Source organism: Carassius auratus, unplaced genomic scaffold (assembly GCF_003368295.1).
Source record: "Carassius auratus strain Wakin unplaced genomic scaffold, ASM336829v1 scaf_tig00000254, whole genome shotgun sequence".
In the NCBI taxonomy this organism is placed as follows: Eukaryota; Metazoa; Chordata; class Actinopteri; order Cypriniformes; family Cyprinidae; genus Carassius; species Carassius auratus.
This window is the reverse complement of record NW_020523286.1, coordinates 727,674-751,023: the sequence shown is the minus strand read 5'-3', so window position 1 is coordinate 751,023 and position 23,350 is coordinate 727,674. Positions and strand designations below refer to the sequence as shown.

The 23,350-nt window shown below is 36.6% G+C and overlaps 1 protein-coding gene across 1 annotated transcript in view; it reads right to left on the bottom strand.

The window, feature by feature from the left end:
- Positions 1 to 23,350, bottom strand: part of LOC113068883 (eukaryotic translation initiation factor 4 gamma 3-like) — a 44,547-nt gene that overhangs the window by 13,249 nt on the left and 7,948 nt on the right. Inside the window, exons 3-15 of the mRNA XM_026241769.1 lie at positions 21,253 to 21,429; positions 15,560 to 15,652; positions 15,236 to 15,268; positions 11,960 to 11,980; positions 7,928 to 8,107; positions 7,624 to 7,732; positions 7,075 to 7,181; positions 6,787 to 6,882; positions 2,365 to 2,452; positions 867 to 1,643; positions 705 to 784; positions 329 to 548; positions 116 to 240 (exon numbers count right to left, since the gene is read on the bottom strand). Of these exons, the coding sequence (XP_026097554.1) occupies positions 116 to 240; positions 329 to 548; positions 705 to 784; positions 867 to 1,643; positions 2,365 to 2,452; positions 6,787 to 6,882; positions 7,075 to 7,181; positions 7,624 to 7,732; positions 7,928 to 8,107; positions 11,960 to 11,980; positions 15,236 to 15,268; positions 15,560 to 15,652; positions 21,253 to 21,429 (2,106 nt within the window). The remainder of the gene's footprint in view (positions 1 to 115; positions 241 to 328; positions 549 to 704; positions 785 to 866; positions 1,644 to 2,364; positions 2,453 to 6,786; positions 6,883 to 7,074; positions 7,182 to 7,623; positions 7,733 to 7,927; positions 8,108 to 11,959; positions 11,981 to 15,235; positions 15,269 to 15,559; positions 15,653 to 21,252; positions 21,430 to 23,350) is intronic.

The following is a 23,350-nucleotide window of genomic DNA, read 5'->3' as shown; positions in this document are numbered from 1 at the left end:
TTAATGGGACAAACCATGATATACATGTTCAAAATAGGGCTGTCAATATAATGTGTTCACATAGTAGCTATTGTTTTAACCTTTTTAATAAACTGTCTTTGTAATATTGTCTGACCTTATCTAGAACAACATCAGAAATAGGAGGAAGCCCCTCTGGTTTCTGCACACAAGCAGGCATGAATTGGAAGCCCAACAGGAAGTCTCTGTCGTACTGCTTCTTTCCATTCTTCTCTGCAAGCTCTGTAGAAGAGCAGAAAGGCTTTCAGTGGTAAAACCTGGCAGATACACATGCGGGAAACTAGAGAAGGTTATAGAGAGATGGCCTTACGTGGCACTGCTTTGATCAGCGGCTCTTTGACTGCAGGCGGTTGCATGCTGTCACTGCTTTCGGTTTCAGAGGCGTGTTCAGCCCCGTTTCTCAGAGGCTCTACTTCCTGTTCTCCGTTCTCCTCAAGCATAGTTTCTGCTGACGGCCTCCTCTCCACCTCTACAGGAGGAAGACTGGGGATCTCTGCAGCAGGTTCCATAGAGGACTGATCCACGTCCTCCTACCAAACACATACATATAAGCGATATAAGCTGGATTTGTCAAATCACATTCAAATTCAAAAAACAATGCCTTGTTAGTGTCAAATAGCTTTGGTTTTATACATAATTTTATTACTTTAATGTTATATGTTAAAGGAATACTGCGGTAATTTGACCTCTTTGTCTGAACACAGATCTTGCCCTACAGGTATGTCCTCTATTGGCTTCTTCCAGGTCTTTGGTGCACTAGATGTAGCTGTACAAAGAAAAGTCTTGTGTCATTCGACCGACCCCTAAATCATAGCAATTCATCTTAGCCGTATATTCCAACTGCTCACCTTGACTTGAGCTTTTTCTGGACTGCAAGAAGGGCTCGCCTCTCTTGTCCGGGAAGGCCTCGGTCTCCTTCCCTGTTTCCTTGAGCTCTGCTCCTGTAGACGGTCCCTTGGCTGACCCTGCAGAACCCTGACTTGGGTGCGTGAGTCCTGGAGGAGGAGCAGGTGTGGTGGAGATAGCAGCAGTAGTGGAGGTGGAGAGGGATGTGGTGACGGGACATCCAGTGCTGTCCTCAGCAGGGGGCGAGGGGCTATCCGCCTTTCCAGCCGCAGACTTGGCCTCCAGCACCGGTGTGATGGGCCTGGGCTCCGGGCTGGGGGACTGGGGCACGCTAGAAGTAGGCAGCAACGGAGAGACTTCCCTGGGTTGGGATTCCAAGTCGTCACTCGAGGGAGCAGCATCGGTGTCCGTCAGCCCATTGATGGCCTTTTCAGGCTGGGCAAGGGTCGTAGACAGGCTCTGAGGTGAGGGCTGCTCTGAGGAGGATTTCTCCGGCTCTAAGCTTTCAGGTTCTGGTGTGATAGCTTTAGTGGGGACAGGCTCAGCTGATGGGCTCGGGACATCAGCTGACTCCACTGTTGAGGCAGGTATGGAAAGAGTTGGGGTCATAGCTACACTTGAGGCCATGTCTGGGCCAGAGGGGGGAAGCTCAGTTTTCTGTGGGGGAGAGGGCGACTGGACTGGGCTGCTGGGATCTCTTCTCTCCAATGGAGTCTCTGGCTCCCGCAATCCAGGAGATGCAGTTTTTTGCGAGGCAAACTCTAGTTTTGGCTTGTCATCTAGAGCCATAAAGTAAACAAGGAAACGCATTAGAGCTATATAAACTGATAGAGTAAGGAACTTAAATATACAAATAAATCCTGAGAACACAGAAATTTGCTTGACAGTTTGCTCATGTTTTTGGTGAGAATATTATATTATCAAAAAGAATATCAAAGTGATATAAAAATGTATAATATATTTGGAGTGATATTGTTGGCAATATAACAGAAAAAACAGCTTTAAAGCGTTAAGAATTTCTATGTGAAAATTAAATCGTACAATATACACTTATAGGGGTGCTCTGATTGATCATCTACTGATCACCATCAGACGATAATTGCTTCGGGAAGTTTGATCGGCGGTCTCTATAAAAGCCGATCTCAAGCTGATGATGCACCTGCCATGAGAGGTTAGGCATGACATGCAGTGACATGTCTCAAAATAAAATATTATATAAATGTATAAAATAAAATACAACTAAAATATAAATTAAATGTTATATTTATTTCAATTATAAAATATAAATAAATACATAGTTGAATAAATTAATGAATGAATAAAAAAAGTAATTTGCAGTATATGAGAAGAATTTTTTCCCCTAATAAGCCTAATTAGTTTCATTTTATTATTTGCATTCAGGATTGTTTATTCCCTGCTGTCTATAACTCTCGGACCTGTGACTGTGGACCACTGCTCTGACCCTGTGGGAAGAAGGTGGCAATTGCTGGAAAGCCTGACCTGCTTTCAAGTCGATGGTTGCAGGAAGCTGGGCGCTGTCCATGGTATACCTGATGTTGCCGTGATCCACTACCTGGCTGTTCAGCTGCTGGGATTTGAGGTAGAAATTGTGAGGATAATGAGGGCGGCATAAAAACTAGCAACATAAAGACACAAGGCACAAGCACGTATGAAGCACACAAACAGAATGGAAAAAAACCCCCAGAAAAATAAAGAGAATGGAGAAGAGAAAGAGGGGCACAAATGAACAAAACATAGGGAGGAAAAGGGGAAAGAGAGCAGAGACAGACACTTTTAACATTCAGGGAGAGAAGACGGAGGAAATGTCAAAACATAGTGAGTGCTCCATCGACAGGGACAATGCCTTAGGCTACATCTAGATGAATCTGGATGCATTTGAAAATGGCATTTTCGTTTTAAAACCCTCTCTGTCCACACTAGTGTTTTCAAGTGTTTTGCAAACTTAGTCTCACCCACACTAAAACATCAGAAAACATAACATTTTATTTCTGTACATGCACAAAGCCTCAAAAAAGCTCACTACAGACGATACACATGGAACAGACATTATACGTTTTATGTAGTTCTTCTGACAGGATTATTTTATTTACGAAAAGAACCCACCATTCACTGACATGTACAGGTCGCACACACTCACGACTGTATGTCTGTCTCAGTGTGGACAGAAGGCCAAAACGGAGAGAAAAAGATTCATTTTCAAACTAAACGTATTAGTGTGGACATGGCCTTAGATTGGGGGGGGGGGGGGGTAACCCCTTAACTGTCCCTCACATTATTGAACACAGACGTGAAAATACATGATCCAAACTTACATTTTTATAATTCAAGAATGAAAACATTTTGTAACATGATATTGATGTACCATTTTCATAGAAATGCAGTCTAATTTTGAAATGGGTTTCAAAGGATGCATTTTGAGATTAAGTTTTAATTGATTAAATCACATTTCTGATGATTTCTAAAGTGTGCTATAGAAAAAGGCAATGAAGAAGACTTTTTTTGACAAAGGTCAGAACTCCTGTTATGATGTAGATTTTTGAGTTGCACTCATGTCATAAATGAATCTATCAATTTTCTACATAGTTTTCTTTTACAAAAAAAAAAAATATATACAAAATAAAAAATATATATTTAAGAGTCTTAGACCTTTCCAATAATATATACTTTGTCATGATTAGATTAGGATTGAATTGTTATACAGTGAAGTAAACTTAGGCGTCCCACAGAGGGGATGGGTGACAATTAAGAGGTTTTTAACCATTTTATGCCAAAAATCTCCCAAAAATGATCCCTCTTTTACATAGATTAATTTATACTGCATGTAAAAATGTAAAATTTAATGCAAATGTATAATATATATATGTGTGTGTTAAAAGAAATGACTGGATTTTATCTGTTAGCTATTTGACTATCAACAATGTATTAAATTAACAGTATATCCTTCATTATTATTCATTATGAATACAAACACATATATATTTAACAAGTATATATATAAATATATTTATACATAATATAAAATATAAGAATATAAATATATAAATGTATATACATGCAAATATTTTCAATATATATACTGTATATATGTGTATTTATATATACATAATATCCACAGCACACACACACACACACACACACACACACACACACACACACACACACACACACACACACACACACACACACACATATATATATATAATGTACACAAAAACTTTTATTTTGGATGTGATTAATCTGATGACAACACTAACCTAAAAAAAAAAAAAAAAACATTTTTAGTGACGCCAAATAGTCGAAGAGTCAATGTTTCGATAGGAGGAGCCTGAATCGACTACTAATATCACAGTCTAAATTCTAACTGGCTATATGGGGTGCTCATTGTCTGATTTCACAAATAACAACAATGCAGAATATTAATAACTTTGACTGGGACTGTTATATACTGTCATATACATAACATTATAATGAGAACACTATTTTAATGCTGTGAATTTTTTTAAGTTTAGTTGCTGTGTTTCTGCACTTTGTTGTGTGAAGAACGCGTCCACAAAAGGAGTTCATTCAGAGCCGCACAGACATGTTCATGCATTCGGAGCATTTGATGCAGATAGCTTGTCATTTGGTGCAGAAGTCCCTGTGTGTTAACGTCAGTAATTATGACTGTCGAATGTCTGACTTGACTCTTGGAAATGTATTTTGATTCGACTGTCAGTCAACTGTCCGCAACATTTGAAAATTCAGATTCAACTTTGAAAATCCTTAGTCGGGGACAAACCTAAACATTTTAAAGTGTAGATTACTCCATAACTTCAGTGTCACATGATCCTTAAGAAAACCATTCTAATATCCTGATTTGGTGCTCAAGAAACATTTCTTATTACTATCAATGTTGAATACATATTTTTTTCATGGAAACAATGATACATCTTTTCAGGATTTTATTTATTTATTTATATATTTTTGGTAATAATATAAATGCCTTTAGTAAGTATTTTGATACATTTGATGTGTCCTTACTGAATAAAAGTACACATTTCTTAATATTAATAATATTTACTGATTTCAAACTTTTGAAGGATGGTGTATGTTACAAGAAAATATTAAAACTTATTTTTTAATAAGAATAATAATAATAATATTAATAATATATATATATATATATATAAAATTTAAATTTTTTTAGATCTAAAACACTGCCTTTTTTAAAATTCTTGTTAAAATATATTTCATAAAATATTGTGATATCACTTTTGACAAAGACACCCCGCACCCCCTTGCAGTCCGTGGACCATAGTTTGAAAACCCCTGTTTTAGATTATGCACATAGAGGACTACGATATTCTATCTAAAATGTGCTGATGAGGAGTCACTATACAGGGAACACAAAGGGATCAGGATGACACAAACAATAATGAGGCAGAATATGCAAGTTGAAACTTTTTACATAAAAAAAACAAAAAACTTTTACCTCCACAAAAAAAAAAAAAGTTTTATTAGTATACATTAATTGTGCATTGATTAAAATTGGTGGCTTGTGGGTAAAAGACTCTTAAATAAAGGCAATGACTCACAGATATAAGTTGTGGCTTTAGATAAGAAGATAAAGTCCTGGGGCCTGTTCTTCGTACGTCGCTTATTACATCCGAGATCAAATGACACATCCAAGATGATATCATTGTGCTAATCCTGATCCGGCTAATTGGGTTCTTCGATCACACCTGTTGTGTATGATTAGTATCGCTGGATTGAGTTGTCTGAGATAATTGCATGTTCATGTGTTGTCTTAAAAGGGGATATGTATCGATACTCGAAACCATGATCAGCAGTGCAGTGATTGGCTGGTGGCAAGACGGCAATGTAATGACGTCATATAATTTAAAACGACACCTGACGAAAAACTTGACAAATTTCTGGACTTTTATAAGGAAACAGCCAAGCAAACAAAACTACATAAATGTGATAATAGATACATGAGACAGATAATAGATACATGTTTTTATTTTATAAGAATTTTTTTCATTATTCCCAATTATTTAGATTCGCAATTTATAATAGTTGTGCAGTCTTTACATTTTTATTTCAATGTAGAAATGATCTATTCATTTCATTTTATATTTGGACAGATTTGTTACGTGACGGCATTAATGAAAGTTTCTAAAGAGTCAATATCATGATATCTGCATCTCCTGCGCTCCATCAAGCCACTCTTATAATAGCAGTCATCACTCAAAATAATGCACGACTCTATTATCTGTATAGCATGTGTGTACGACTCTAATACAATTATGAAGTAATAATTTTATGACAAATAAATATTTCAGTGAGTAAAACTGGCTGTGTCTATAGTAGGCTGTTATGGACTACACAACATTTTTATATTATTTTTAAATAATTTTTTTAATGATTATTATTTTAAATTATTGTCCCTGGATCAGTACAATACTCTTGTAATAAAGTAGCGGTGATAGCAGGCATATTTTGAGTATCAGTTCTGGTTGAAAAGAAGCGATCTAATCCTGTTTACATGAAATAAGCTGCTCCCGAGCAGGTTTAAGCTTATGGACCTGTTGCCATGACAGCAGCTCCGGGATGAGCTTCGAAGAACCAAACGATCCAAGATCATGCCAAATCGTCAACAATCAAATCCAGCTAACAGAGTTAGCGACGTACGAAGAACGGGCCCCTGAATATAAAGGAATAGAAACTTCGGCAGTGTGGCTACAAAGTCAGTGGGATTGCTATGGTGTTCAGACTTGATTTTACGGTTCTGGATGGTTGCTTTCGTAAGAGTTGATTCCCAAGGTGCAGAAATTAAAAAAGGAGACATATCAAGCTAAATCTGTATGTGTGAATATGGGTCTGTGTGTTTGATTCGAACTCTGTGATTGGCTATCTTACCTGTGGAGGTGTAGGAGTGGAGGAGGGCCGTCCCACCCCTGATAATATCTCGTCCGTCACATCCTTGCCGCCTTGGTTTGGGTCTCGGATGCGGATCTTGGAGGACGATAAAGTGCCGGATAATTAAATGATAAAGCATTAGAAACATAATTTACTACCTTTTCTGGATTTCTCAAGCCTTGTTAATTACATCTGAATTTTTTTCAATACAACTTTCCGAAAGGCATTATGGATTCCAGTTTACATACTGCTATAAAGATACTCAATGTATGCAATGATGACACTCACTGTTTTCTTTTCCCTCTTAGCAGGTGGAGGTTGTTGTGGTGTAGGCACTATAATGGGTGGAGATGGTGTGTACATGTGCTGCGTAGGATAGTAGGAAGGTCCTGCTCCTAACAAACCCCACAAGACAATTTAATTAGTTCCATATTCAAAAATAATTCAAACTAAAATGAACATTTTGTTGATTATTTCTGATTAATCAATTAATAGTATAGCAAAGCCTATAAAATTAAAGGTTATAAATTCAAATATAAATGCATGAATGAATGAAAGCTATGCTATACATTTTGTGGACAAAAAGTGTAAAATATAATAACTTTATAAATGTTTTCTTTACATTTATAACAATTATATAACTTTACATAAAATAAATCCAATAAAATGTTAGATTTTTACAAATTTTATTTAAAACTGTAATTTATATAGTTGTTGCAGCAAAGGGAAATCGCATAAAGTATATTAAAACTGCTCACAATCATGTGCCACATTTGTAGTAATTTTCTGAAAATATGTAAATTATGAAATTGTAAGGAAAGAGGTTGCCAAACTCACCATAAGCTGCAGAGAAGTCCCCTGGACTACCAAAGAAGGTACTGGGTCCAGTGGGCTGGACTGGGTACTGTTGAGGAGGCCCCACATATTGAGGAGCACTGTGACGGTACTGTAGAATTACAAATAACAAATGAGTGACGTATAATTGAAAACAATACATATATAACTAGAAAATAACTCTGCAATCAAATTTGTACGTAACACAACAAATCAAGTCTAGCTCATTAAACATCCTGATATAAACACACGGTCCAGATACAGTTAGTGTAACGTGATTCCGGTCTGCAGTCTTGTGCTGTCTGACCTGAGGGATGTAGTACTGTGGTGTTTGTGGGGAAGCAAAGGGCATGGGAGCCATGGTCATCATGATGGTCTGATTGGGGGGGTAGACCGCTGCTGTGGGGGTCTGAGAACTGGGCCGAATCGCAGGGTTGTTGCTTGGAATGGCAGACCGCGCCGTTTGCATCTGCGTCCTCTGGAAAAACTGTTAGGAGAGATACGTTATGTGGCTCACCTTTGGAAACGCTGACAAACCAATGAGAGTAACATTTCAGCCATGTTGTGCATCTAAGATGAAGTCCACTGAAGACATATTTGTAAAACTATTTAAGTAATAGCATGCAAGTAACAACATATCATCCTAAGTAACATGCACTCAAAAGAATACAAAAGTAATAAAGGGTTAGTTCACCCAAAAATTTCTTACCCACATGTCGTTCAAAAACCAGTAAGACAGCTGTTCATCTTCGGAACACAAATTATGATATTTCTGATGCATGCATGTGAGCTCTCTGACCCACCATAGACAGCGAATGCCCTTACACGATCAAGGACCAGAAACATAGCAAGGAGATTTGTAAAATAGCTGTGGTGTGGACTCTGCTATTCTTTAATAACGAGAACGATTTTTAGAACTATATCTTTATTGTTATCTTTATAATTATCGTGCTTGGTGTAAAAGGACCTTAAGGGTCTTTGCTATCTCTAGGAGGGTCAGAGAGCTCTCAGATTCCATCTAAAATATCTTAATTTGTGCTCTGAAGATGAACGAGGGTCTTAAAGGTTTGGAACAACACAAGGGTGAGTAATTAATGACATTTTTGGGTGAACTCTGTCTTTAATACTTTAGCTAAAATGGTTTCACATTAGGGAGATTTTTCTTTTCAACTCTGAAGAGAACTAGCAAACTAAAGCCGCTTATTTGCTGTACTATGAAGAGAACTTCCTATTAATAAATCCCTAAAATAGACCTGTTGACACAAGCTTTCACACTTGTGACTATGTACCAAGGCCAAACAACAACAGTGAATCATTATTTTTCATCCAAACAAACGGATAACTGGTTTCCCACTTAATCAGTGTATTAACAGTTTCGGAAATGTGTGAGTAATAAGGGCCACGTACACACTGCGGCTAAATACAGGTGTCACTCCTTTTCTGGTTGCTTAATTATATTTTATACACAAAGGTCACATTGTTACATTTTAGGAGTGACAACCACATTTAAACAATTATCATTGTGTGTGTGTGTATGGAAAACAGAAGTCTTTCAGAAAAGCTTGTTTGCTTCATATTGTAATTTTAGGTTTAGCTGTTTTTGATTTTCAAAATATATACTACTGTTCAAATGCTTGGGGGCAGTATAAAAATACAAAAATATTCAGGAAACACGCATTTAATTTAACAAAAGTGACAGTAAATAATATTTCTATTTTTAAAAATGTGCTGCTCTTTTGAACCTCACGTTTGTCCAAGAACCATGAAAAATGTATGTATTAAGAAGCACAACTCTTTTCAACCCTGAAAACAACTAATCAGCATATTAAAGTGATTTCTAAAGGATCATGTGACACTGAAGGCTTGAGTAATGACTGCTGAAAATGCACAGAAATAATCTACATTATAAAATATACTGAAAAAGAAAGCCACTGTAATCATTTCATTCATGTTTCATTAAAAAAAAAGCAGCTTTTGATGTGAATAAGAGGAAAAAAGAAAATCTACCAACCCCAAAAATTTGTACATATTTAACATCCCATTTAATAACCATCAGACCATAATATATTTACAGCCATGAGCTAAACTGTTGAATTATAGATCATATGAAGCACGTTTCACTTGAGACTGATTGAACAGAAACCTTTAATTAAAAAGATCTCAAACATTTACAATGTCTGAACCAGCATACCCTAAAGTGCGGTGACTGACGGTGATGTGAAAAGGATTTTAATTATTAAGCAGATGGGAGAAGCTTGTCACAGGTAAACAGTCTTTCTTGAACTCTGATGCTGACAGTACACCGAAACACACAGTAATTGGAGACTGTGGGTGTGACCAGTAGAGAAGAGTTCCCTTAAGGACAGTCAGCAAGCTGCTCTTTGAACACAGACAGAGGCTGTACTATCTGCAGATGCAGCATTACTCTAACTGCCACAGATGATCAGGAGCCAGCAGCGCTACCTACAGAGGCAGCATTTTAAGGCATCATATGCACACTTCCAATTAAAATGCCGTACCAAACAGGAAGGCAATATGACTTAAGGTCCATTCTTTAGGCCAAGCATCACATGAAGCCTTCAAAGATGGTACAGTAGATGAACCTAGGGAAATGTAAAATACACATGTATAATCTATTCAACGAAAAATGAGTGCTGCACCGCAATAAAAATTCTTAATGAAACGAAAACTGAAAGTGACTAATCAAGCTGCAATTTAAGAACTTTTAATGTAATCATTTGCCTCTAAACACTTTGTCCACAGTTTTAACTGCTTTTGAACTAAGTTTCCATTCTTTGCCTGAAACTACTTTGAAACATAACAGGTCTGTGGTCCAAGACACTGTGGACCATTCATTTTATTCAGAGTTCTTGACAATCTTGATGCCACATCAAATTATTAAGTTAATATTTCGAGTTTAGAGATTATTTTAATATCACTCGGCTTAATTTTTTTTAAACAGAAATTGTAAGGAAAAAGTAGGACAGATCTTCTTCTGACCATTCTATCATACACGGAGACAATGAAGCTTTTAATGAGAAGACTGTTTATAAGCTGTTTTAATCAAATGATACTGTCCAGTTTTAGACAACAATCAGCATATTAATGCAATACTCTTTTCATCACATCATTAAATTATTTCATAATTTATACTTTTTATGTTAAAATATGGTTAACAAAACTTTGGTTCTTAGGTCATGAGTGGCAGCTTGTAAAAGCAGTTTATGGCTCACAAATAATACCTACTTAGACACACCAAAAAAAAAAAAAAAAAAAAAACTAACCTTCAGGCTCTACAGAGCCAGGAGTCCAAAGTAAAATTATAGTAGTGATTCTGGACTACTAATAGTAATACATTTTAATATTGCACATTACAATAATTTCTGAAGGATCTTGTGACATGATTAGAGCAATGGCTGCTGAAATTTCAACTTTTACATTTTAAAATATATTAAATAAGAAAAGTTTTTTATTTATTGCAATACTATTTCACAATATGAATGTATTTTAGATTAAATAAATGTAGCATTGGTAAGCACACGAGACTTCGTTCAAAAAACATTAAAAAAAAAAAATGTACCATTCCTCAAACGATAGAATGATAGAATATGTTACATGTTGCAAATTAACCTGCTGGCAAAGCAAGCGATTCAGCTCACCAGTGTTTTGCTCTTCCAGCACAAGCAGATCAATCCTCCACATACTGGGTTTTTTAAATCAATTTTCCCTACTTTTTTTTGGTGCATAATGTCTTGCAGCGTTTTTTTCTCATTAACTACATTTGACTATATTTTTCCTCATCAACTATATTTGTTTTAATTAAAACAATTTAATTGCATATTTTTTTAATAGTATTTATGAGCACTGGTGCAATAAAAAACCCATCATCAATAAACATGTCACTAAATTCACTGAAGACATTAATGCTGTTAGAAATCAACGTCTAACAGCTGAAAAGCAGCATGAAAACCCTCGTATAACAATCACACAGAATCTTAATGTCTGCATTTTAGCAGTCATGTTTTCACTGTTGTAATGCCTTGAGCATTACAACAGTGAATCCACCCGTCGACAACCAGTTCCAACAGGAAGCAATCAATGCATATAGAAAGAAACCGGTCGGCATGCAACCCTAACAAAATAAAAATACAGCAAGCACTTTCAAATCAATAAGACCAACATGAACATATACAGTGGAGAAGTAAACTGAAATGGAGGATTCTGCTGTCTTTGGGGTGGGTAGCTGCAGTGCAGTTGACAGCTGGGAAGCAGGAAGATGATGTGGAAATAGAAACGGAGGACTTCATGCCATGTATTTTCCTCAAGACTTGCAAATTACCTGAATGGGTCTGAATCCTCCCTTGAATATTGAAGCAGGAAAGAGAGAGAAGCTAATGGGATAATGCACTAATTGGTATGGAGGGATAAAGAGAGACTAACACACACACTTAAGGAGAGATCTGCAGTACAGAGCATGCAAAGAGCCTTTCCTTCAGGGAAAGCCATTTACAAAACAAGAGGGCACTATACTCTCCTTTTTGGGTAGCCAAGTGACATCATCTTTATGTAGAAATGCACAAGAAACAGGACCTGAAATCCACTAACCCTCACAGATGCTCACAATAAACGGATAAAGCCAAATGGAAGATAAATAGGCTTGAGCAGAAACAAGTTCAATATTTAAAGAGACAGAAGTTCAAAGCTCTCTGTAAAATGGGATGAATCACGGGATAATAATTCAGGAACAACACACCCAGATGAAGACACAGTGATGGTGTTAAATGACATGTAAAATAAGACTTTTAAAGCCTTTTAAAATTGGAATCACATGAATTTCCATTTTTGGATGAACTATGACTTTAAAACCACAGGTGATACTTCAAGTAAATAATTTAATGCATCGTGATTTATAATAATAAAAAGCAGAATTATGTATACATCCCAGCGATCTACAAAGATCAATGAAATTTCACAAACAATTCTGAACTGCGTAAGTTGCTGAACAGTATGCTCCTTGAGTATTTTTGAATGTGTGTGTTTCTGTCTGTGTGTCAAGTGTTTAAAGAGCCAGACAGGGTGATCGAATGTAGTAGATAATGTAGCTAGTCAAGCTTATAATGGACTACTACAGACAAGATCTACTAGCTACACCTGGTTATTCACTTTTGAACAAGTGGACTTATTTAGTTTGAGCTAGAGTTTAAGCTTACAGAAGCAAACAGACCCTATAATAAAGTAAGCACACTAAAAGACTCAAGCTAGTTGCCATTTGATGTTTAAAGGTACAGTTCTCTCTTTTTTTTATTAATCCATGTCATTCCAAACCTGTATGATTTTCTTTCTTATTTGAGAGATTATCGCATCTTTCAAGTTTTTTTTTTTTGCCTACAAATTGCTTACTGGTTAAATGGATTGCAAGATACTGCCAAAAATCTGGATCACTTAAGGCCAAAGTATACTTCGGTTTTTACATGTACCCGAGGGTCTGCATACAGTGCACATGAAGCAGATTTCATCACCAGTAGGGGTAACGATACACGTATTTGTACCTTTTGATACGAGGCCTTTGGTTTGGTACACATTACAAACTGAACAATTTGTGTGACCAATCCTACATTTGTAAAATAAAAGAGCTTACAGTCTGTGAAATATAATTTTCTCAGTGCCACTGTGCTCAACAGCCCAAAAGACATAACAGGCAACGTGATGTCTGCTTCTCCCATCCCAAACAAAGACACAATACTGCAGTAGGGTTGTGACGTTGAGGCAGTTCATTGGATTTTACACTATTTTCCTCTTTTATAAGTTTTTAAATTGCTTGTAAATGCTTTTCAAAAACGTTGATATGTATCATCTCAGTTTATAACATCAAAATAACAAAAGACGTGATTGCAAAACAATGGCAAAAAAGCATTACATGCAAATTTATATAGTCACCAGTGGCGACCTCAGCAAAAACTTAATTCGCAAATTAAGATTTCTGGTTGCAACTGTTTTAAGCGCAGTCTGGAGCCCCGAGCTCTGGAGAAAAATAGAACAGATGCTGGACAAAGATGGACTGCCTGCGTTCACGTACATCAAATGGACTATACTTTGAAAGGCTACGCATTCGGCTGTGTGCATATGCTAAAAAAAAGAATACTTGGGACTTTAGTGCTCACACTGTGATTTTTCACACCAAATCTAACGATACCAAACAAAAGCATTAGGATACAGTCATAAGCTGATAGGACAGATTTTATGACATATTTTGCGAACTTAACAAACAGCTGTAATGAATGAGGTGGATCGGACACATGATTATTTGTTATATTTAACAAATAGTGAACGTTACCCCTCCCCAACATGTGCTAGAGAAAACCAGGGCTCTGGTTAATATGGTAACAAAGAAACACATCAATATATAATTGTTTTACAACTCGAAGGAAATATAGAGTTTTCACTCTAAATACACTTTGAAACAGACAAATGTAACCTTGTTCTATACAGTATTGATTCAAACTCTTTTAAATTAATATTTTAGAATCGCATACTATTGTTAACAGAGATCACAGGTATGCCATGTTTGGTATCTTTCAGCTGAATTTTTAATGGTCGAAACACATGCCAACTGTATGCGCATGTGTGTGTATGTGTATGTTAGTTTAAGTGTTTATGTAGTTAATAAAGTCTTACTTGTATCACACTTGAGGTCGTTCATTGTTTGTTCATAACTGGAGTCCCTAATAATGCAGATTTTTGCTCTAAATAGTATTGTACAGTACGAAAGTTGTTTTCCTTCAACAGGAAAGTCAACTTCTTCGAATTGACAGACAGTTGACACTGAGATGTCAAGTAAATACTTACAGCGGATCTCAATATTTATAATTAAACATAACTAGTTATGATTGATTATTCATATTTCCCCTTTGAGCTGATTCGCTACAAATCCAAAACAATGCTGTGTGCTGGGATAAATGCACTTTTAGGACATGAATTAAGCTTGAATTAAGAAGTCAAACAACGGCAGGAGTTTACACTTATTCAATTCTAACGGAGTTTGTTTTAATCAAACCAAATCTTCCAAATGTAAACATGTTCTAAAATAACACTGGGCCCCATTGAAAAAACATGAGACAAAACATCTCCTATAGTAGCACAGAAGAAATAAAGGCATACAGATTTGGAACAACAGTGGGGTGATTAAATGATGAAAATTTTTATTTTGGGGTGAACTGTCCCTTTAAGTGTGTGCAGCGCGAATTCAGTCTTGTAGTATTTGTTTGCTATTAAACTGATAGGCCCCGGGACTATTTTTTAATGTAGGGACAACATTGCCAGGTACAATAATTCACAAGACCACAGAGCAGTGGTCCTCAACCAGGGGGCCCCTACAAATTCCCAGGGGAAAATAATTTAAGATTTTTGTAAAAAAAAAAAATAATAATAATAATTACTGTAATATGTTAATTTAGAATGCTAATACACTACACAGCAAAAAACAAACAAACATTAGTCCTGGCCCTCTGTCTGAAATGATACATTTTTAAGGAGTGGCTCCTTTAAGGTTTGTTAATAAAACAGCTACTGGCTAACGTCACTGCATGCAAGGAGGCCATGCATTTGCGTACATTACCTGGTGATGGGTAGGACGAGGCACAGGGGCAAACTGATTGAAGGCAAAGAGCAGCATGGCAGAAGGGAAGAATCAGAGAGAAAGAAAGAAGCGAGAGGTAAGAATTATCACCCACAAACACATAAACCACAAGCTGTGCATGGCATATACAGCGCACTTCCCGAGAGGAAGTAATGACGCAAGGTATGTTATATGTAACATATACACTGCACCAACTAATGACCACAAACCACACCATAAACAACAGCAAAGTGCTCAGCATAAAAGAAGCATTTCTAACAGAAGTCTAATTTGAAAAAATAACATGGAATCACAGGCACTCACCGGGCGGCTCTGAGGCTGTGTGTTCATTGGCTGGGTTGGTGATGAGTAGACCAGAGGGGTCGTGCCGGCATTCTGCCCTGGTGTGTATGGAGGCTGCAGAGTCACGGGGTCCGAGAGAGGTCGAGTAGAGACCGGCAGAGAAAGATAAACAGCAGTTAGGATGGATGTGAGTTTTAGCCTCTCTGATAAAATCCCTACAGCTGAGTGAGCGTGTGCTGCGTGAGTGTGGGTGACAGAGTGAGTGTGTCCACTCCCTGCCGCTGCAAACACTGCGGTCTGCTGACACTGACAAATCTGCCATCTCTCAACACTGGCTTCAAGGCAGAGAAAGCGAGAGAGAAACAGAGGTGTAGTCCTGTTCAGACGTGAGTGGGCACAAACGGAGTGTTTGTGTGCCACTGGGTTCAGGATATATTGAACTATAAAGGATGACGGAACAGTTGCTTTCATTCAAAGCAACTTGCAGTATATTTATTTTGCCGTCGTTCTACCTTGCTCAAGTGGAAGAATGGTGATGGCTTGTGGGTTGCCTAGCGTGGGGTTTGAACCTAAAACTTTTCGGTTTTCTTGAAAGGTTTGAAAAATGATTGGGCAAAAGCAATATATAGATTTTTTTTGTTTATATAGTGGTCAACCATTCCAGTTTTTAATTGCAATCGCAATAAAATATGTATTTTTGGCATTTTTGCCTTTTATTATGATAGGACAGTAAGTAGACAATTAGTTAAGTGGGGCTGGAATTTGCGCTGCTTTATTTAAATTATTTTTAATTTTAGTATGTCTTTTTTTTTTTTTTTTTTTTTTTACATTCCCTTATTGTACAGTTGTATCTACATTTTATATTTTATCTAGATTTTTAGGCTTTAATGTTTATGTTATCTGTATGCACCAGGGGTCTGAGAGTAACGCAGTTTTGATTTTCTGTATGTATGTACTGTATATATGTAAGAATTGACAATAAAGCAGACTTGACTTGACTTCAATCTGGAATCTGTCCGTGAGCTTGGACATGAACTTAGGATGCCTGAAGTGAAATGGCATTAAATCATGAGGCTATTGGCGCTGACTGCAAATACTGATTTAGCAAATGTTACTCTAAAATAAGCAAATAATATTTACAAAGTAAAAAAAAAAGAAAAAGAAAGAAAATAAACAAAGGAAGCTTAATTCTTATAGTTTTACATTAGATCTTTCAATTTCTGTAGTAAGCTGTTAACAGAATAATTTAGACTTGCATTAAAAAAACAAAGCACAATTTGTATCTTTTTTGTTAGGGCTGGGTATCAATTCAGATGTCCCGATTCGATTCTGATACAAAAGCTCTCAATTCATTCTGATTTGATTCGAGTAACAATTTTTTGGTAACATTTAATGAATATAGTTTAATATAAATGCTATTGATATTTCTAAAACATGAACAGTAAACATCATTTTACAGATGGTGAATAAATAAAAAATTAAGAGCCATACACCTGAATTTTTTACTTTTTTTTTGTATAGGGTACTATTTTTTAAAACAATAACGGCAAAATGTGTTTCTTATTTTTCTGGTAATCAAATGAAGGCATAAAACATTAAATCAATTTATCTTTATCAAATTAAAATTAAAGCAGTTTATTTTTTGGTTTACTGCTATTTTTATTTTTACAAAACTAAATCTTATAAACATTTAGTAGTAGTAGTAGTTAGTGTTGTCATGGTACCAAAATTTCAGTATTCAGTACCGATTACCAGGAAAAATCCACAGTTCTCAGTACTAATTTCGGTACCAAAGCAAAACAGAAAAATATGCTTAAAAAAAAAATACACAAAAAAATTTTTATCACTAAAAATAAAACCAAAGCCATTCTTTGTACTTATTTACAATTGTGTTTAAAGTTTTTCTACAAGCAATATAATTATGAAAAACAGAAAACAAGTTTCACACAAATTTAATTAGTCTTTTAATTAATGAAATTTAAACATTTTATTTTCTGGTAAATAAAAGGGCATTTGCTATTAAATTAAAACATGGAAGAAATATTGTGTGATTTATTTCTTTAAAGAATAGTTTCATTAATTTATAATCATTTACAGATACTGGTCCATATGGAGATTTGATTTGATTAATTTAAGCTAACTTTGACTAATTCCCTGACTGTCCATATTAAAATGTAAGTTTCAGTTTCATGACTGGATTTTGAGATTCCGTCCGCGTTTTCTGCTTTGTGGAAATCATAGCGCTGTACGCGTCAAGAACCAGGTCGACCAGGTACTCGGTACCACCAGTACTTAAAGAAACCTGGTACCGTGACATTTTCATTTTTTTAGTACCGACTTGGTACCGAAGTACCGGGTGTTTTGACAACACTAAGTAGTAGTAGTAGTGGTGTTGTTATTGCACGGAGTCTTAAGACTGCACAACAGGCGAATACATTTCTGTTGCAGTTTCTTCATGTTAAACCAAACTTTTATTTGACAGGCTGCCATGAGTGTGTGATATGTGTGTGTGTGTGATATGATGGTAGTTTTCTTAAAATAAAAGTGACTGTCAGCTGGAGATGATTTTCGTGTGTTCATATCGTCATATAATGAGACGCCGCAAGCATGGCCTGCGCTTAAGTATGTGTGAAATAAACAAAATGGTGCATCTGCTGTATCAGCCATTCATTCACTGCAGAAATCAAATGAATAAATGACATGGTTTACGTTACTAAGGTAAATAAGAGGGTGACATCTAGTGGAGAAGACTAATGATAAGATTCACGTTAATCAGATCTTGTGTTAAATGATTGCTGAAATAAATACCAAAAAAGATCGATTTGTGACTTTTGAGAATCGATACTGAATCGACGTCATTAAAAAAAAGTAGACTAATCAATTAATGCCCAGCCCTATTCCTTTATTCTATTGTATTTATCCTTTACTTTTTTATGTAGATGTCCTAGCAACCTTATTTACAGAAAATAAATATTTTAAATATATATATATATATATATATCGCTTTCTTTAAATCATTCACATCAATTTTTTATCATATGGCCCACGCATAACGTGTTAAATAATCCTGATTACAATATTTACCAAAATAATCATGATTATGATTTTTGGCACAATTGAAGTAAAATTCAGCCCAAATCTCTATCCGACTCTGACATCCACAAACCTCAGCGATTCCTGCATTCACATGCACAGATTTTGATAGAGGAAAGGGTAGATACGTAATTAATGTTTAGCCTCTGGAGCACTCTTAGCTTATTAATAGGCAGTCACACTGGCAATGCGGGGCAGCAGTAAAGTGGGAATGTGAGTGCTGGTCCCAGACAGATAACAAGCTTGAGAACAGCTGAGTCACCCTGACAGTCTTTCTATTCCTGTGTCAGAGTCAGATGGGCACAGTGTGCATGTGCGCGAGTGGCTGTGTGTGCTTTGACATCTGCATCCAGTTATGTGAAATACCTTCCATCTGACCTATAAAGACCTCTGTGTAATGTATCTGTGAGAAACAAGACAACAAAACATTGATGTACATGTGCTGATTAATTGTGGCAGGCATTAGGGCTGGGAAATCTAGCTAAAAATGTATTTCGTTTTTTCCTCAGCATCTTGAGGTTTCTGACAATATTCATTATATATCACAGTAGTTGTGTATTTGCTTTAAAAGGCTTAAATAATATTTTTTTTTTATTATCAAAGGGACCATAATTTTTTACCAAATTGTCCCTGAAAAAAATGTAAGTAGATCTAATTTAGCATAATGAAGATGTTTTTCAGTGTTGAAACACTAAATGAACAAGACGTTATTTTTTTTAACTATTTAAATGCTCCAATATACCGACACATTTTTATTAATATGAAATGAATTGCTTAATCAGAGCTTAGAGTCACTCTTTGACTCAGAAGGCCCTATTTTGACGATCGAAGTGCATGGTCTAAAGCGCATGGTTCAGGTGCACTCAGGGAGTGTCCGAATCCACTTCTGCCAGTTTAAAGACAGGAAAACAGACGCCACGCCAAAGGCGCATGGTCTAAATGGGTTGTTCTTATTCTCTTAATGAGTAATGGGTGTTTTTTGGCCGTAACGTGCAATAAACCAATCAGAGTCTCATCACCCAAGCCAGTTGTGCTTGCGCCGTTCGTAAATAGCAGGTTCGCCATTTACATGCCGGAATTAAATTTTTCATTTTTAAAAATATTTTGCCGCGTTTCCACCGAAATTACCCGGAACATTTGTACCAGGAACTTTTTTTCCCAGGAACTTTTTTTCCCCCAGACCTGTTGCTTTCTGTGTTTCCACCGCGGTGTAAAGTACCGGGAAGATTAGGCAAATAGACTGGTGACGTTTCTCAATGGAAAGCACGCTGATTTTGGATGTGCATCGTCCTCGGTAGTTCAGACTTTGTGCATTCGTCTCGGGAGGGTGATGCACGTGACGACGCAAGTCCGGTAAATCTGTAAACAGCAGTGTACTTGATAACTTCAGTCAGCTGACCATGGCTACTGCAATTTTCCTCTCTTTATATTTACAATAAAACTAAATAGGATATCAAATACCACTGCCTCTTTTCATTTTCATTTTAACATGAGAACAGCTGCAGAAATGTACTTAGTTCAGGGATATGTGTGTATATACAACTTCTCGGCGGACAGATGATGACTGAGCTCTCACTGATTGGGTGGAGCTGACCGTCTCTGAGATCGGCTAAAATAGGCGCTGTCTTTATAAATAAACCACAGATTTCAGTTTTAAACAACTACATTCTCGCCTGAAATACTTTTAAAATTACATTTAATATTTTGAAAATGTTGATCCGAATAAATGGTGGTTGAACTCAACCAATGCTGCGTGAACTCAACCAATCAGGATTTTTAGCGCCCAAGTCCCGCCCCCGAAAGTTCCGGAACTTTAAAAAAGTACCACCTCGCCATCAGGGACTTTCTGAGGGGCATTTTTTTTACCCGGAACTTTATTTAGTTCCTGGTTCCTGCGGTGGAAACACACCAAGTACCAGGCCAAAGTCCCTAGTTCCTGGGTAAAGTTCCTGCGGTGGAAACGGGGCATTTGTGTGCTGCTTTGCGTCCCTGTGTGTGTAATAAGCAAAGTGTACATACATTGTGCAACCGCCTATAGTCACATATTATTAACATGCTCTTTACAAAGAAAAAATATTGCACCAGACATTAGAACAGGTTTGAGTTGTGTGAACACAAACTGATTGATTCCGGGACCGACCCCGGGTTGGGGACCTAGCAACATTGCCTGTATCTTGTGACTCTTTGAGCTGGTGTTTTCAATATGACAACCCTGCAGTGCCAGAGGGGCTAGTCTGTGTTTTAAATGCAGAGGATGGTGTTTGTCTAAAAATAATACATAAAATACAATAAAAAGAAATGTGCGCAAAGACTGAAGCAGGAACCACGGAGCTACCCAGTATCCCCGCTGAAGCTGAGATTGTTCGCCAGGTCAGTGCAATGGTACGTGATGAGGTTGTGTATGAGCAAATTAAAAACAAATTGCAACAGCATGGAGAGATAGAGAAATCACAGGTAATTAGCAAATAAATCCACCAAGTGCTGGATAACAACAGAAAGAGCAGCGGAAAATTAGATTGACCTTGCTATGGTTAATGTTATGATATAGCCTAGCGTTTTCGATTCGTTTTCGATAAAAATGACACATTCAGACAAACAGAAAGACTTGTGTGTGGACTCACCCCTCCTCCTGCATCCCAGCCTTTAGGGTTAGCATACAGATGCGCAGTGGTCACTGTTGAAACTGATACCTGAGAGAGTCCAGGGGAGGAAGCAAGACCTGGTGGCGTGGCCGCTAGGTTAGGGTGTCCCTTGCTGATTTCATGTGCTGTATATGGGGGACCAGGGGGTCTATGGACCTGAGAAAATAAAGAAGAAACTGTTTCAACACTGAAGAGTCAGACAAAATAACCATTACTGTTTTTTAAAGTCAACATGAAACAATAATCGCAAACTCTCTTTACTTATGTAACACGAGACGTTGAATATCGTTTTAATTTGGTAACGACATGAAATAAAGGGGGGACATTGGTGGAGGTTTTGTGACCAGGAAGTGGAGTATGAAGGTCAAAGTTCACCTTCAAGAATATCACAACATCTCCCAACTAGGGCTGTGTGATATGGAAAAAAAAAAACTATCACGATTTTTTAACCAATTTTGCGATTTTGATTTTAATCACGATTTTGACACACACAGACATGGTTTACAGTCACAAATGCATTCATTATAAATTTTAAACTTTTTTTTTCTTTTTTTGCCTCACATTGGTCATATAGCTCATTGTAGCGGTTCCTCAGACGTTGAAATAGATTTGTTATACGTTATACAGGTTCACACGTACTCCGTTTGCAGTGCGTATACAGTATGTGTATGCGGTGAAGAAACAGCAGCGATAGCGCGTTATTGTAACGCGAAAGCACATTAAAAAAAATCACAGACAGTGTGTGTGAACCTGGAGTTAGGCATATGCCCAGTCTGTTCTGTTCTCGCGTTCCACTTAAGCACGATGCATTCTGATTGGTTCAGATAGCATACTGCGGGAGGTCGGGGCAGCGGAAAATCGTGCTATAAAGCGATTTAGAAATCGCACGCTCAAACCTTGATTTTATTACGATTGCAATTAATCACACAGCCCTACTCCCAAAATCTTTCTGTTGTTGTAACCTTATTTAATCTGTATACTAGCATGTACCACAATTCACATATTTTGATTTTAAAGGGATAGTTCATAATTCAGTGAGTAATTAATGACAGAATTTCCATTTAGGGCTCAACTATCCATTTTAGAGAAACTACACCACCATCCAAAAGTCTGAGGTCGTTAATATTTTTTTGGCTTGTTTTTGAATAAAATCAAATAAAAAGTATCTTATACTCACCAAGGTTGTATTTATTTAATAAAAAAAAAAAACAGTAAAAATTTAGAAAATTTAATAGAATTTAAAATATCTGTTTTCTAACATATTTTTAAAATGCAATTTATTGCTACGAGAGCAAAGCTGAATTTTCACCAGCCATTATCCAATCCAATCTTCAGTGTCATGATTTTTCAAAACATTATACATGCTATTAACATAATAAATGTCTCTATTAACACTTTTTATCAATTAAATCTGTCCTTGCTAAATAAAAGTATTCATTAAATAAAAATCTTACAGATCCCAAACTTTTCAACAGTACTGTATATTTCTGCAACAGCTATTACAATAGTTAACATGATTTTCCCCACCCACAGCCTTGATATCATCAAACAAATAAGGAAGTCAAACAGCTTCACTTGTTTCAGATTATATTACATTCTGATGAAAGACAAAAACTGATGAATCATGTTCAGTAAAACCAGAAACATTAATTGAGGAAGTAAATCATTTCAAATACATTGAACTGCCATAGTTTGAGGCAGCTTTCCTCATATTCGAATTAACTGTGAACAAAGCTTAAACAGGGTTCAACAACAGAAAGTAGGCTTATTCCTGTGTACTCTAGACTACGTCTTGAAGTCCAGTTCTTTCTATTACAACAAGCAAGCTCTGTTTACATGTAGATAGCAATTAGTCACCACATGAAACTCTCCTGTGAATACTCATTACAGCAGCAGCAATGGCGGTTACTATCCATAACCGTCGCTTACACAGGCATATGAGAGAGTGCAGTGTCATTGTCAGTTCTGCCTGGATTTTTAAAGTTGCTGCTGTAATTATAAATTGTAAATGCAGGGCCAGAAACTGATAATGAGATTAACTTGGTGGTTGCACGGTGAGAGACTGCAGCCCGAGCTA